Source organism: Schistocerca nitens, chromosome 9 (genome assembly GCF_023898315.1).
Source record: "Schistocerca nitens isolate TAMUIC-IGC-003100 chromosome 9, iqSchNite1.1, whole genome shotgun sequence".
NCBI lineage: Eukaryota > Metazoa > Arthropoda > Insecta > Orthoptera > Acrididae > Schistocerca > Schistocerca nitens.
The window spans coordinates 395626916-395644562 of NC_064622.1; the positions used below are offsets into that span (position 1 = coordinate 395626916).

General features: G+C 41.0%; 1 protein-coding gene across 1 annotated transcript in view; it reads left to right on the forward strand.

Annotated features, from left to right (window-relative positions):
• The window catches only part of LOC126203979 (homeobox protein PKNOX1-like), a 721008-nt gene that overhangs the window by 693873 nt on the left and 9488 nt on the right, over window positions 1-17647 (forward strand). Inside the window, exon 11 of the mRNA XM_049938398.1 lies at window positions 281-644. Within this exon, the coding sequence (XP_049794355.1) occupies window positions 281-492 (212 nt within the window). The 3' untranslated portion in view covers window positions 493-644. The remainder of the gene's footprint in view (window positions 1-280; window positions 645-17647) is intronic.

The following is a 17647-nucleotide window of genomic DNA, read 5'->3' on the forward strand; positions in this document are numbered from 1 at the left end:
TCTGCATCCGTTTTTCATTAGCAGCTGTTAGGGCTGTATCATCTGCAAGTTTTATGCAGTGAATGGAAATTCCATTTACTTTAACTCCAGGTGTTTTTCCTTTGAATATCCTTTTAGCTTATTCATGAAAAGGGATTAAATCGTTCTGATACCAGCTTCAGATATTTTTGTGTTTATGTTTTGCCATTAACATTTTTGTTTTTAATGCTAAAAACATAACAACTATAAATGAACATTGTGGAGCTCAGAGTGGTGACTAAGCAATGATATTTTGCTACAGATTCGTCGCTGATGAGTTCAGGTGCTTTGAGTAGTGAAGAAAGTGATGGAGGCAGCAGCCAGGAAGAAGACGAAGATGATGAGGATGCGGACGGTGAAATGGAGAGCTGTCACGGGGGAACGTATCGGGGAAGTAGAGGGGTTATGCCGAGTGGTGCAGACCTCAAGCTGGAGTGCAGCTCGGAGGACTCTCAGCAGTCGCAGCAGCAATGACACATGCAGCTCGGGCTGCCCGCGGCTGCAGCCAGCCACTGAACCACACAGGGGGAGTGGGGTGGGCGAAAGGAGAAGGACGAGAGGCCACCACACATGCATTACAAGTGCTGGGTGACACACGGTGGCAGTGGCATTGCTTCTGTGTTCTGGTAGGTAGCATTTTAAGTAATAATTGCCTGTTAATAAGTAAATGAGGAAATACAGTCATCACCAAATAATATTTTTTGTAGTATTGCACAGCTTTGAATAGGAAAGTGGTGTAGTGTGCCAAGAACCAGCTACAAACTATTTGTCCTTGCAAGGTTTTCACCAACTAATAGAGAATAGATACTCTCTTCTTTGATGACAAGAAGGATGCTGTTGTCAGTGATCATGGCTAGTTAAGCATCATATTTTAAGAAGTAACAGCAACAATTTCTTGAGATAAGTAGGGGCAGAAGCAGAAACAATACCATGGTGTGCACTACTCAGTATTGCCAGTACCAGGGTAGCTAACACCAGAGAGTGTGGCATGGGACAAAGGCAGAGCGCTCACTAGTAATGCCACACTTTTTGTTAAGAACACATCACACAGGTGCCCTCTTAGTTGTGCACCATTATAATGGGAAGAAAGTACAGGTTACACGTCTCTACAAGAAGGTTAACAGGAGTGCCGACCATTGTCTTTGACATGCATCTGTTGAAATATAATGATGTATTTCAAACAAAAGACCTCCTCCATGACACCCAGCATTTATTCTGAAAACATTAATCGTGCAAAACCCAACTTACACTTTTCTCAAATGATATCCCGAAAGCTGTGGAACAAGACAGTCATGTGGATACAGTATCACTTCCAAAAGAAGCATTTGACTCAGTACCACACCTAGACTTATTATGAAACCATATGGGGTACAGAGTGAAGTTTGTGAATGGATTGGTAGGGATGTGGCATGTTGTCTTGGATGGAGAATAATGAACAGATGTGTCCTATTGAGACTTTTTTCGTTGATGGTCTACATTAGTGACCTGGCAGACAATATTGATGGTAACCTCAGACTTTTTACAGATGATGCAGTTTCCTGCAGAGTGATTCTTATTAATGTTTAGAAGCCTCTGAAGCGACATGGCTGATGCTGAAACACGTAGTTTAATATAAAACATAAGGGGCGTATGGGGTCAGGAAGTACCCTGAGAGTGAATGATAAATGTTGATCATGTGATGTCAGCAGACAACATAACTCGCTGCATGTGCAGTGGTTGAGCCTGTTGGTCTGTCACACCTGGTCATCTCAGTGGTAGTGAAGTATTCATGTTGGTCTGGCTCCCTGACCCACATGCACGACTATAGTGCATGGGTCACAGGATTTGAGTTTTGTGCATGACAGCAATTTTTTTTCTTCTTCTTTTTTTTTTTAAAAAGTAGGGTTGTAGCCTCTCCCCGATGTTATTCAATCTATATATTGAGCAAGCAGTAAAGGAAACAAAAGAAAAATTCGGAGTAGGTATTAAAATCCATGGAGAAGAAATAAAAACTTTGAGGTTCACCGATGACATTGTAATTCTGTCAGAGACAGCAAAGGACTTGGAAGAGCAGTTGAACGGAATGGATGGTGTCTTGAAGGGAGGATATAAGATGAACATCAACAAAAGCAAAACGAGGATAATGGAATGTAGTCGAATTAAGTCGGGTGATGTTGAGGGTATTAGATTAGGAAATGAGACACTTAAAGTAGTAAAGGAGTTTTGCTATTTGGGGAGCAAAATAACTGATGATGGTCAAAGTAGAGAGGATATAAAATGTAGACTGGCAATGGCAAGGAAAGCGTTTCTGAAGAAGAGAAATTTGTTAACATCGAGTATAGATTTAAGTGTCAGGAAGTCTTTTCTGAAAGTATTTGTATGGAGTGTAGCCATGTATGGAAGTGAAACATGGACGATAAATAGTTTGGACAAGAAGAGAATAGAAGCTTTCGAAATGTGGTGCTACAGAAGAATGCTGAAGATTAGATGGGTAGATCACATAACTAATGAGGAGGTACTGAATAGGATTGGGGAGAAGAGGAGTTTGTGGCACAACTTGACCAGAAGAAGGGATCGGTTGGTAGGACATGTTCTGAGGCATCAAGGGATCACAAATTTAGCATTGGAGGGCAGCGTGGAGGGTAAAAATCGTAGGGGGAGACCAAGAGATGCATACACTAAGCAGATTCAGAAGGATGTAGGTTGCAGTAGGTACTGGGAGATGAAGAAGCTTGCACAGGATAGAGTAGCATGGAGAGCTGCATCAAATCAGTCTCAGGACTGAAGACCACAACACAACAACAACTGTGTGTTCGCATTGAAGTAAGATTTATTATTTTATTTATCAGCATAGCTGTCTCTGCTGGTTTATTGCAAAGTACTGAATTGCATTGTTACCAGTAAATGACCTATGTTACCTTACGAAATAATGTCTGTAAAAAAAAAAAAAAACCAATACAAAAGAAACACAAAACAAGAACATTTTTCATTGGTTGCACTGAGGACAATAATTTTGTAACTTCAGTGTTTACAACAGACCACATTTACAAAAGCTGTTTAAAATTTGTACCATTTGTCCAAATGCATGTATTGCACCACTCAATCATCCCTTCATGCCCAAGTCCAACTGCTGCACATGCACATGTAGTGAAGTTCGTCATCTGATGATGATGTCATATGTCTAATATTTCTCATCCACTTTTGTTGTGTTTCCCGACATATGCAGCCCCATGTGTCTTATATTAAATTACTTGTCTCAGCATCATCTATGACAATTTGGGAGTTTTTAAATGTTAATAAGAATCACCCTGTATAATGAAATACTGTTTGAAACATTCTGCCCAAATATTCAGTCATATCTTCATAAGATTTCAAAGTGGGGCCACTTGCTTTAAATGTTCAGAAAAGCAAAATTGGGCACCTCACAGAATGAAAAAATGTAGTGCCATATGACTACAATACCAGTGAGACAGTTGGAATCGGTCAGCTTGTACAAATATCTGCATTTAACAGTTTGTATGGACATGAAATGGAATGATCAAATAGGTTTAGTTGTATGTGTAGCAGATGGCATACTTCAGTTCCTTTGTATGGTACTGAGAAAATGAAGCCAGTCTACAAAGGTTATTGCCTACAAAACACTTACACAACCCATCCTATAATATTCCTCAAGTTCCAAATAGGACTGATAAAAGTGGTATTTGAACATGTACAGCAAAGGACAGCACAAATGGTTACAGATTTGTTTGACACATTGGAGAGCCTCACAGAGATGCTGGAAAAGCTTAACTGGCAGATAATTGAAGATAGATAACCACTGCAGTGCGAAAACCTACGCAAAATTTCAAGAAATAGTTTTAAGTTAGGAATCCAGTAATGTACTACATCTTACTATGTATTGCCCCTGTATGGATGCTAAGACAAGACTAGCCTTATTACAGTGTGCACAGAAGTGTTCAGGCAATGGCCATCAAACAGACGCCCACATGGACAACAGGTAATAAGTATCCCTGGTGTAGAAAAACAACTGAAAGAGTTGAAAACAAATAAGTCACCCGCTCCAGGTGGAAACCCAATTCAGTATTTCAAAGAGTACTCTATGGCATTGGCCCCTTACTTAGCTTGCTTTATTTGTGAATCTCTCGTTCAGTGCAAAGTTGAAAGTGACTCGAAAAATGCACTGGTGACTCTCACATACAAGAAGGGTAAAAGAAAAGACCCGCAAAATTACAGACCAATATCCTTCAAATCAGTTTACTACACAATTTTTGAACATATTCTCAGTATAAATATACTAATTTCCTTGAGACTGAGAAGCTTATGTCAACAAATCAGCAAGGTTTATGAAAGCATTGCCCTTGCAAAACTCAGCTTGCCCTTTTCTCGCATGATATACTGCAAATTATGGATGAAGGGCAACAGGCAAATTCCATATTTCTAGATTTCTGGAAAGCGTAGTGCCCCACTGCACATTATTAATGAAGATGTTCCCAGATATGAGAATAGCTCAAAAATTTCTAAAGTTATAGAACCCATTATACTGTCCTCAATGGTGAGTGCTCATCAGAGACCAGGGTATTGTCAGGAGTGTCCCTGAGAAGTGCGTGGCATTATTTTTTACATACTTAAATGATCTGGCAGACAGATGAGCTGATGATGATACGGTATATGGGAAGGTGTCTAAATTGAGTGACTGTAGAAGGATACAAGATGATATAGACAAAATTTCTAATCTGTGGGATGTACGGCAGCTAGCTCTAAGTGTCAAATACCATCAGTTAAAATGTATGAGTAGAAAAACAAGCCCTTAATGTTCAGATGCAACATTAATAGTGTCCTACTTGTCACAGTCACATTCTTTAAATGTCTGGGCATAACACTGCAAGGCGATATGAAATGGAGCAAGCATGTGAAGATTATGGTTAGGAAGGCAAATGGTCGACTTTTAGTTTATTGGGAGAATTTTTGGAAAGTGGGGTTCATCTGTAAAGGAGGCCACTTATACACCACTAGTGCGATCCATTCTTGAGTACTGGTCGAATGTTTGGGATCCCTACCATGTCGGTTCATACTGGTAGATTTGAACAACATGCAAGTATTATGGAGATGCTCAGAGAACTCCAATAGGAACCCTGGAGTGAGTATGTTTTTTTTTTTTTTTTTTTTTGTGGGTGGGGTGGGGGGAGGGGGGGACACTATTGAGAAAATTTAGAGAACCAGCATTTGAAGTTGACTACAGAATGATTCTACTACTACCAACATATAGTGCGTGTAATGACCACAAAGATAAGGTAACAGAAATTATGGCTCATATGGAGGCATATAGACACTTGTTTTCCTTCACTCTATTTGTGAGTGGAACAAGAATGGAAATTAGTGGTAGTGGTATGGGTACCATCCCCCATGCATTATATAGTGGCTTGGGGAGTATGTCTGTAGATGTAGATTTAGATGATTATATCCTTGCTCCATATGTGGATCAAAACGGAAGGAGCATTTGGCTGTTATTAACAGTTCAGGCACGTAGATGGAAATGTTGCTGAATGTAGCTCATGGGGTTCTACTCGCATTCTGTAGCAATAGAGACAAAAGCGTCAATAACATGCAGGTCATATTGGTAGGTGTAAATTTATTTACAGTTCCTATTTGTAATTTTTGTGACGGCCTTCGTAGCGACAACACTTCGCTGTAGAAACGGCCTACGAAGTCACCGCCACACTTTTAATAGCGGGCCGACCGGTCCGCTGGAACAGTGAACAGAAAGATGAAAACCCAAACACTCGGATTAAATGAAAGTCGGTACTTATCTTTATTAACGACGATACAGAACACAGTGGTGAACATGGTCTACAGAAATCTGTCCAGTTCGAGTCGGAGCGGCTTGGTCAGCGTCGGCTGACGACAAACAACAACTCTGCTGCGATGAACACACAACTGACTAGCAGGTACACAATTCGGTGGCGAGTATACAACTGAGCGGCGAATCCAGAACTGTCCTAGCGCTCGCGACTCCAGCGCTTAAGAAGCCAGAAGCCAGCGGTGGCGCGCGCAGACTTGCGGCGATTTCCTGTATCGCTGGCGCTGCTTATGCGGACGGCGTCCGGACTTTGATGCTGCCAACCTTTTTGGCAGCGGGCTCGGTTGGCATTACTGGCTAGGATATAACAGTAATATGACGTTCTATCAGAACTACTGATATCTTTGGGAGAGCCAGCCATGACAAAGCTATTCCTTTTAGTGTGCAAGATGTGTGAGATGGGCAAAATTCCCTCGGACATAAAGAAAAATGAAATAATGCCACCACCAAAGAAAGCAGACGCTGACAGGTGTGATTATTACTGAACTATCAGTTTGATAATTCATGGTTGCAAAATACTAATATGAATTCTATATGGAAAAACTGGTAGAAGCTGACCTCAGGGAAGGTCAGTTTGGGTTGTGGAGATATGTAGGAACATGAAAGGCAATACTGACCCTGTGACTTCTCTTAGAACATAGCTTAACTACATTTATGGCATTTGTAGACTTAGGGAAAGCCTTTGACAGTATTGGCTGGAATACTCTCTTTGAAATTCTGAAAGTAACATGGGTAAAATACAGGGAGCGAAAGACTGTTTTCAGCTTGTACAGAAACCAGACAGCAGTTATGAGCTAAGAACCATAAAAGGGAAGCAGTGATTGAGAAGGGAGTGAAGCTTATCCTCAATGTTATTCAAACTGTACATTGAGCAAACAATAAAGGAAACCAAAGAAAAATTTGGAGTAGGAATTAAAGTTCAGGGAAAAGAAATAAAAGCTTTGAAGTTTGCCGATGGCATTGTAATCCTGTCAGAGACAGCAAAGGACTTGGAAGAGCTGTTGAATGTAATGGGCATTGTCTTGAAAGGAGGATATAAGATGAAAATCAACAAAAGCAAAAAAAAAAAAGTATAATGGAATGTAGTCAAATTAAATCAGGTGTCAAATTAAGTAAGGTGACATTGAGGGAATTAAACTAAAAAATGAGATTCTAAAAGTGGTAGATGAGTTTTGCTATTTAGGCAGCAAAATAACTGATGGTGGCTGAAGTAGAGAGGATATAAAATGTAGACTGGCAACGACAAGAAAAGTGTTTATGAAGAAGAGAAATTTAACATTGAATGTAGATTTAATAGTTAGGAAGTCCTTTCTAAAGGTATTTGTCTCAAGAATAGCCATGTATGGAAGTGAAACATGGACGATAAACAGTGTAGACAAGAAGAGAATAGAAGCTTTTGAAATGTGGTGCTCCAGAAGGATGCTGAACTTCAGATGGGTAGATCACATAACTAATGAGGAGGTACTGAACAGAATTGGGGAGATAAGAAGCTTGTGGCACAACTTGACTAAAAAAAGGGATCAGTTGACAGGACACATTCTGAGACATCAAGGGATCATCGATTAAGTGTAGGAGGGAAGTGTGGAGGTAAAAATCATAGATGGAGACCAAGAGATGAATACAGTAAGCAGATTCGGAAGAATGTACAATGTGGTAGTTCTTTAGACATGAAGAGGCTTGTGCAGGATGGAGTAGCATGGAGAGCCGCGTCAAACCAGTCTTCAGATTGAAGACCACAACCACAACAGCGACAACAACAGCTTGTAATACGTAATGCCAAAATACTGAAACAAGCTATTTAGTATCTAATATGCTGAAATTTCTACAGGTATTTGTTAAACTTCACAATAGAAATGAAAATTTTTGTAAATTGCTGAAAATTTACAGTTTTTGTTTCTGTTGTTAAATATTAGCATTATTAATTAGTTCTACAACAAGCAACAGTATAATTTGTCAGTATATTAACAGTTTCCAGAATGAAATTTTCACTCTGCAGCGGAGTGTGTGCTGATATAAAACTTCCTGTCAGATTGAAACTGTGTGGCGGACCAAGATTCAAACTCGGGATCTTTACCTTTCGTGGGCAAGTGCTCTACCACCTGAGCTACCCAAGAGCGACTCGCGCTCTATCCTCACAGCTTTACTTCTGCCAGTACGTCATCTCCTACCTTCCAAGGTAGGAGATGAGGTATTTGGAAGGTAGGAGATGAGGTACTGGCGGAAGTAAACCTGTGAGGATGGGGCATGAGTCATGCTTGGGTAGCTCAGATGGTATAGCACTTACCTGCGAAAGGCAAGGTCCTGAGTTCAAGTCTTGGTCTGGCATGCAGTTTTAATCTGCCAGGAAGTTTCATTTTAACAGTTCTAATCTCAAAAAAGTACTCATAATATCATGATAGGTTGCTGACATGCTGCCTCCTTACATTGCTGAGTGTTTTTTAGTTACGCAAAAGGGAAAGCTCAACTCACATTGCTGTCAGAATCTAATTTGGAATAGTCTCCTTCAGTAAAGCTGAAATTGTCTCTTCTCCCTCCCGAATGTACCAGGTGATCAAAAAGTCAGTGTAAATGTGAAAACTTAATAAACCACGGAATAATGTAGATAGAGAGGTAAAAATTGACATACATGCTTGGAATGACATGGGATTTTATTAGGAAAAAAAAAAGTTAAAAAAATGTCGGACAGATGGCGCTGGACAGCAAAACGTCAGTGACTGCGCATGACAGTCATGTATAAAAGGAGCTGTAATGAGAGAGAGAATCAGATGCGCCAGCAGTCGCAGCATGTTGATGTTACCTGAAAAGGTGCTTTTAGTGAAGCTGTATTATCAGAATGGGGTATGTGCTAGTTTAGGAAGGGGATTTGAACGGGTAAAGGTCCGTTGACAAATGCAGCTGTGGCGAGAATGATTTCGAAGTTCGAAGCCACGTGTTGTTTAGACGATAGACCCATAGTGGCCGACCAAGCACAAGGCGTAATGCTGCTGAGACAGTTTAGGAAGAAATGGAGACTGTAGCGGGTTCGGCTATGCACAGGGAAGTCAGCGCTCATGCAGTCGCACATCGCACCGGCATTCCATACGCTACTGTTTGGTTGGCACTGAGGTGTATCCTCCGATGCTATCCGTACAAAATCCATTGGCATCATGAACTGTTACGTGGCGATTTAGTGAAGCGGAGGGCATTTGCGGTGTGGGCATTTCAAAAGATGGGGAAAGATGAGGATTGGTTGAGTAATGTGTTGTGGACCGACGAAGCTCATTTCACGCTCCGAGGGTCTGTCAACACCCACAACTGCAGAATTTGGGCTACCGAAAATCCTAGAACTGTCGTGTAAAAGCTCCATTGCACGACGAAAAAGTCACGGTATGGGTAGGATTTACCACATCTACCGTTATCGGGCCTTTTTTCTTCGAGGAATTGCGCAATTCTGGTTTTGTAACTGCTACCGTGACGGGTGTAGAGGTATGCCGATATGTTACAGAATCGCATCATCCCCAGCCTGGCTGATAAACACTTGCTGGAACGTACGGTGTTTATGCAGGATGGCGCTCCACCCCATATTGCTAGACGCGCGCAAGAGATCTTGCGCGTGTCGTTTGGTGATGATCGTGTGGTCAGCTGCCACTTTCGTTATGCTTGGCCTCCCAGTCCTCAGACCTCAGTCCGTGCAATTATTGGCTTTGGGGTTACCTGAAGTCGCAAGTGTATTGTGATCGACTGACATCTCTAGGGATGCTGAAAGACAACATCCGACGTCAATGCCTCACCATAACTCCGGACATGCTTTACAGTGCTGTTTCCAACATTATTCCTCGACTACAGCTATTGTTGAGGAATGATGGTGGACATATTGAGCATTTCCTGTTAAGAACATCATCTTTGCTTTGTCTTACTTTGTTATGCTAATTATTGCTATTCTGATCAGATGAAGCGCCATCTGTCGGACATTTTTTGAACTTTTGTATTTTTTTGGTTCTAATAAAACCCCATGTCATTCCAAGCATGTGTGTCAATTTGTACCTCTCTACCTACATTAGTCCGTGATTTATTCAGTTTTCAAATTTATACTGACTTTTTGATCACCCGGTATAATTAAATTGTGAGTTCTTCCAGAATGTCTTTGTTTTTGGCTGCCTTTCTGATGATACTTACAGTGCTATTTACAATTTTCGTATAGGTTTCTCTGGTCATTTGATTGACAGTTGCTACGAGGATATTTTCAACTTCACAGATGATGAAGCTTTTATTGTTTGCAGTAGCTTAATTTGTTGTTTCTGCTCTTACCCCTTCAGTGGCATTGAAGTGATGATTGTACAGAGAAAGCGGAAAGATTTCATGCCCATGCCTTTTACCAAAGTCAACAGTTACTAATGTTGGAAATTGTGGTGTCTTTTGTGCTACAGTTTTGAGCAATTCAGCCTTTCTCAGATCTTTTCTGAAATCCCCTTTTCGTCATTTCAGGCACTAAATAATATCATCTTTTCTAGTTGGCAAAGTTGGTGTCTTGCCATGAACAGCAGAATCATACAGGGCATTTTCCGTAATGATCAATGATGGACTTGTCTGATTTGTCATAAGCGATGTCTTGAACCACTTTTGAAAAATATTATTGTTCATCTCATCATGGTGTGTAAAATAATAATTTGCCTTTCTTTTCTAACAGGCACTGCCATGTTTCCCTCGGGTATTCCATCACTTCATCCTCAACATAATGGTTGGCATTAATCCAAGTTTCATCTGTCTACACCATATTTTTGAATCTGATACCCATGATCTGTGCAGAAATCTGCATTGCTGTGCAATAGCATATGTTCTTTTGATTACTGTTTTGCATCTGTTAAAAAAACACTGCTTTCTGAAGTGGTGCTAGTAATTTAGACAAAGTGGGATGTTTCCTTATCTTACTATAGCTACATATATGACAACGAATAGTGTCGTCCAAAGCTATCACTTGCTTAGTCCTTGACTGCACCTTTCCTGATGTGTGCAACTTTGCTGTGCCACAATGTAGACTGTACTGTTCTTTTCCTGTATTTACAATAGTGTTCTTGTTTATTTTCAATGCTGTTGCAGTCCTCTTCATAGTATGAGCAGTAGGACTCTCCTTTTTCCTTTTCTTTCTCAAAGTAGTCCCTCAGTGAACACACGACTTTGTGGGCCTGGCTGTGTAACACACTTTTCTTCCTTCGTTTCTTTTCATGTGTTGAACTGGCAGCATTTATCACACTGGGCATTGTTTGAAATGAAACAGAAGTGAAACAGAAGTAAATACACATTGAAAACAAACAAAAAAAAACTATGAACTGAATTATTTAGACAAGTGACAAAGTGTCAGCACCAACTGCACGTGAGACATACTGGTACGTTTCAGACATGTCCACATCAGGCTGGCAGAGTGGCATTGTGACTCACGCCACCTGCTCAAGTGCAGTCCATTGTTGGCTGGCTACCTGCACTCGCTAGGAAACAGAACCGTGCTACTGAACAGCCAGTATCAAAGACTCGTTACCCAGACTACAATAACTGGTACAGTGAGAAATACCCTCTGCAGTGCACTTGATAGTGATTTGCGGAGTGTAGATGTAGAAACACATGTACACCATATGCCCAAAAACACAAGATATCTACTTTCTATAAAAAAATAAGAAAAATGACTCAGTTTGCAGAAAACACTGAGGTCACAAACATCACCACTACCTTCATATCCACCAACAGCTGTAGTGGTCCAGCTTCTCCTAGTAACTATACTCACAGATTTTTGGGTTTATGCTTGTTCAGGGCACATGTCGTTGTGCGAATAGTGGGAAATACATTGCATACAGCAAGGAGTTTCTATTAAAATTTGAACACATCTGACATCTGTAGTACACACTGTGTTGAAAATGCCCTCTGTTAGAAAGACACTGTGGTGCAACATCTCCTATGTTGTGAACAACAAATCTGTTTAAGGAAAAAGAAACACCAAACTTTGGGAACTCCAGGTAGGAATATCAACAATTTAGGAAAAGACAGATTGCTACTTACCGTAAAGAAAAAATGTCAAGCTGCAAACAGGCACAATTAAGACACTTAGATAAAGCTTTTGGCCACAGCTTTCATCAGTAACAGCCTTCATCAGAAAGACACACACACACACACACACACACACACACACACACACACACACACCAGCTAAACACAAAAGCAAACACACCTAACACACACACATGACCACCAACTCCTGCATCTTGGGCCAGAATGCAACTATCATGTAGGATGCAAGAGCAATCTGGAGGAGGCAATGAAGGGGAAGGGATAGTAGTGCACAGGTGGGGAGGGAGACGAGCACTGTCTGGTGGAGTGTACCAACAGGTGCATTGTCAGGAGGTTGTGGGGCAGGGAGTTGGAGAAAATAGGAGCAAAGAAGGATAGGAGCAAGGAAAGATAGGTGGACGCATTGGCAGAGGGCTGGAAATAAACTGGATGAGAGATGACAATGGGGAGGAGATGATAGGACAGTGGGGGTGGAAACTATTGGGTTGAGGGTGTGGGGACAATATGTTACCGTAGGTTGAGGCTGGGATAATTATGGGAGTGGAGAAGCTGTTGTAAGGATAACTCCCATCTGTGCAGTTCATAAAAGCTGGTGGTGGTTCACGTTATGCCACAGGGTGGTCTACTTTGCTGTTGGCCATAGTGTGGAGGTGGCCATTTATCGTGGTGGACAGCTGGTTGGTAGTCATGCCAATACAGAAAGCTATGCAATGATTGCAGCAGAGCTGGTAAATGATGTGGTTGCTTTCAAAGGTGATCTGGTACCTGATGAGGTAGGATAAACTGTGACAAGACTAGAATATGAAGTGCTGGGTGGGTGGATTGGGCAGATTTTGGACCTGGGTCTTCTACAGGGATATGATCCTCCACAAAATCCAGAGCCAAAACATTCCATGTAATACTGTTGTTAACCTTTCCACCAAAGCCCTCAGCTCCACAGAAGTTTCGGTCCTATCCAACCTTAAGCCCTACACCCAAATTTAACCATGTGTGATTTGTCAAAACCTACTCTCCTCCTCCTGATCCCTGCAATAAATAATTTCTTTGCCACCAATCCTTCCAACCAAAACCATCCAACTGTGATCCTCCTCCCCCTCCCCCTGGACACCATACAGGAATTCCTTACCTCATCCTACATGCAGACAAAGGTTACATCACTGTTGTTACAAATCGCCGTAACTACCTGGTAGGAAGCCTTCGCCAATTATCTGACTCCTCCACTATAAACTCTGTCAGAGTGATCCCATCCCAGAAGTTCAACACAAACTCCAATCCCTGCTTAAAGCCTTAGGCCTTTCCCAGAACATCTCCCCTGAATTCATTTCCCTCCTCACCCCTGTGATGCCCTGCACTCAGCTCCTACCTCCTACATGCTCCCCCAAAAACCACGAACCTAACAGTTCTGGGCACCCCATTGTAGCTAGTTATTGTGCCCCCGCTGAAAAAAATTTGGCCCTCATTGACCAACACCTCCAACCAATTGCCTGTAATCTAGCCTCCCATGTCAAAGACACTAACCACTTCCTTCACGACTTTCCTCCATCCCAACCCTTTACCTTCTGCATCCCTATTCGTCACTGTTCATGTCACCTCCCTATACACAAACATCCCTCATGCCTATTGAATACTACTTTCCCAATGCCCTTCAGACTCCAAACCCACCCCTCATTCTTCATGCACCTTACTAACTTTATCCTAATGCACAACTACTTCCCATTTGAAGTGAAGGTATATAAACAAGTCTGCAGCACAGTCGTGGGCACTCGCATGGCACCCTAATATGCCAGCAGTTTTATAAGCCATCTAGAGGAGAACTTTGTATCCTCCCACTAGTCTGATTCAGGTTAATTGATGATATCTTCATGATCTGGACTCAGGTCCAAGACACCCTATCTTCGTTCCTTCACAACCTCAACACTTTCTCTCCCATCTGCTTCATGCAATCCTCCTCAACTCATTGTGCCATCTTCCTAGATGTTTTGACCTCCTCATCTCTGATGGCTCCATCTGCATCTCTGTCCACATTAAGCGCACAAACTACCCAACAGTACATGCATTTTGATAGCTGTCATCGCTTTCACACCAAAAAATCTCACCCATACAGTCTGGTCACCTGTGGATGGCGTATCTGCAGTGACAAAAACTCCCTATATCAGTATGCTGAGGGTCTCACAAAGGCCTTCACAGACAGGCACAATCCCCCAGACCTAGTCTGCAAACAGATCTCCCATGCTATTTCCCCTCATATCCCTCACCCTCCCACTACCCCCAAGAACCAGCCACAAAGGAGTGTCCCCTTCATCACCCAGCACCACCCTGGACTGGAACAACTGAACCACATCTTTGCCACAGCTTTCATTACCTATCATCCTGCCTGAAATGAGGGACATACTACCCGATGTACTTCCCACCCCTCCTAAAGTTGTGTTCCATCACCCACCCAATCTCCACAACATTCTAGTCCATCCCTGTGCCATTCCCAATCCAATCCCTTATCACAAGGGTCATACCCCTGTGCAAAATGTGCCCCATCCACCCACCCAGCACTTTCTACTCCAATCCTGTCACAGATTTAGCCTGATCCATCAGGGTCCAGGGCACCTATGAATGCAGCCATCTCATTTACCAGCTCTGCTGCAATTATTGCACAGCTTTTTATATTGGATATGACTACCAACTATCTGTACACTAGGATGAATGACTTTTCTGAACTGAGCAGATGGGAGTTACCCTTACAACACATTCTCTGCTCCCATAAGTATCCTGGCCTCAACTTACAGTGACATACTGTCCCCACACCCTCCACCCAACAGTTTCCAACCCCTTGTCCTATCATCTCCTCCCCATTCTCATCTCACACCCTGTTTATTTGCAGCCCATCTTCCAAAGCATCCGTCCATATTTCTCCACTCCTCTCCTTTTTTGCTCTTTTTCACCCCACCTCCATGCCCCACAATCTACTGATGCTGCACCTGTTGATAGTCTAGTCCCTGCACAAACTACCAGATAGCATTCATCTCTCTCTCTCTCTCTCTCTCTCTCTCTCTCTCTCTCTCTCCACTCCATACACTACTATCCCTTCCCCTTCATAGTCCACTCTAGATTGCTGCTTGCATCCCATGTGATAGTTGCATTCCGGCCCGAGATATGGCAGTTGGCGGTTGTGTGTCTCTCATTTACTGATGAAGGCTGTTGCCAAAAACTTTTATATTGTTGAAGAAGAAACATCTGTTGATCTTTACTGCTCATCTTTGCTATTGGGACAAAAATAATAAGAAAATTAAGTGTTAAATGGAATTAGCAGCATATTAAAAAGCCTCCTCAGATCATTGTTGAAACCTCTGCTGGTGTTTCTGAAATAAATTGTTTTTAAACTCCGGACAGATGTATTGGGGATGATAAATAATTTTCAGTACCTAAATAATTCAACTGTATATCTGATTTGAACCAAGCAGGTACAGAGATTTTGTATGGTTTGTATTGTTTGTAATTTTTTCAAGAAACAACCTTTTTTACCATAAACGTCACTTCATCATGACACTTTATTTCAAATCACACTATTTTGATTCTACATGTAGTCTTTTACCTATGTTCAGTATTGCCCTTTGCTTCATTATAGTTAAATGAGTAATAATGTACATCATAACCAGTTGGATTCTTAAGTTGACAGTGTTTGAGGAAATTTGAGCAACCTATATTGGAACTACAGAAAATAATCATAAGAAAGGTGTATTGTATATACAAGAAAATTGTGTTGCCCATTAACTAAGAAAATCTGAAGTTATTAACACTTCCCTTCCTACAAAAGTACGCAGTGGCAACTTGTGAAAAATTATACCAATATGCTACAATGTGGTGGCCTTCTGACTTAGAGTGGTAGTAATCAAAACTGAATTGAATATATTAATTTTACACATATAAATTAAACTGTTTAAATATAGTTAAATTTTATGATTAATAGTTTAACACAGCAAAGGATTTAAAATAAATAAAAGTTGTTGTCAGTGGGAATCAAACCCAGGTCTGTAAATTACCAGTCCTTGCTTTGGCCCACTTGCCCACAGTGCCATCACAACAACTGTTCTATAAAACGCCATCATACACCACACTTGTGCAGTACACTACACACAACTTCAAAGAAAAATACTGACATAGTGCTGTGAGCAATGTAGCACTCATAGTGCCAGAATGAATGATGTCACATCGGAGAATGCATAGTAGAAGACAAACAGCTGTGATGCTTCTCCTAGTTGATCATAGCAGAACTGACCATCTTTTTTTTTTTTTTTTTACACTGGTGTCTAGCTATTATGGAGAGAGCGCTACAAAAGTATTTTAATCCATTTTACTTGCATACCAGCATGCATTCAAGGAGAAGTGCATAATTTTAGTGTGATATTTGCAGTGTGCCATAATGTATTAGCATATGATAGCCGGCCATCACTGTGTTTATAGTATTGTCTTTTCACATAGCAGTTTAAAATTATTCATGGAAACTATTTTGATAACTCATATAATATGAGGAAAAAATAAATTGCTACTTACCATAAAATTAACACATTAAGCTACAGACAAGCACAATTAAAAGACATTTACATAAAAAAATGTTTGGCCACAGACTTCATCAGAAAAGCAAAGAGAAACACACACCATTCATTCACACAAGCAAGCACACCTCACATGTGACAGCCAACTCCGCAGCTCAGACTGCCCAAGCTGCCAGAGTTGGTGGTCATGACTCCATGAAGTGTGCTTGCTTGTGCGAATGAATGGTATGTTTCTCTTTGTTTTTTTTTTTTTATGAAGGCTGTGGCCATAAGCCTATGTGTAAGTGTCTTTTGATTGTGTCTGTCTGCAACTTAATGTGTCCTGCCTCTGGCATGGATGTGTACGATGTCCTTAGGTTAGTTAGATTTAAGTAGTTCTAAGTTATAGGTGACTGATGACCTTAGAAGTCAAGTCCCATAGTGCTCAGAGCCATTTGAACCATTTGAACTCGCATGCTCAAATCAAATAACTAAGACGTGTGTATTATAACTAAATCACAATTTAAATTAATTCAATTCACAATTCTCTGGACTATTTTCTGTAGATTTGGTGGCTGATACAATAAACTGAGAAGCTCCAAGAACAGCAGAAGATAACCTCATAACATCTTGTAGCTTATAAAAAACTAGATGAAAGACTAGCAACATTTGTATGTTTCCTCCATGTGCTACTGTATTTGTACAGACCATGATAACTTAGGACATTTCTACATATGAACTTTCATGTTTATTGTCTTTAATTTGTGTGGAATCATTATTTTAAAACTTTGTGTAGCATTAGATACACTGTCAAAGTGAAGATACATGGGAATACTGTTTTAGGATAAATAGACTGGAACTGTCAAAAAGAACACAACTCAGATTCAGAAACAGTAGACGTATGCAACAGGTGGGACTGAGCGTTAACTGCGTACGTAAAATTAATGTAAGTTGAGGTCCAATTTTGCTCACAAATACACGCAGATTATGTTCAATTGGGACCAGAGACTAAAGAAAGCAATGTAATTCGGAAGAAAAATGTTTTATAAAATGATCAACTATACAACAAATTATACACTGGGGGAACAAAAGTCACAGGATACCTCCTAATATTGTGTCGGAGCTCCTTTTGCTCAGCATAGTGCAGGAACTGATCTCTCGATTATGTCTCATAAATGTTCAATGGGATTCATGTCGGGCAATCTGGGAGGCCAAATTATTCGCTTGAATT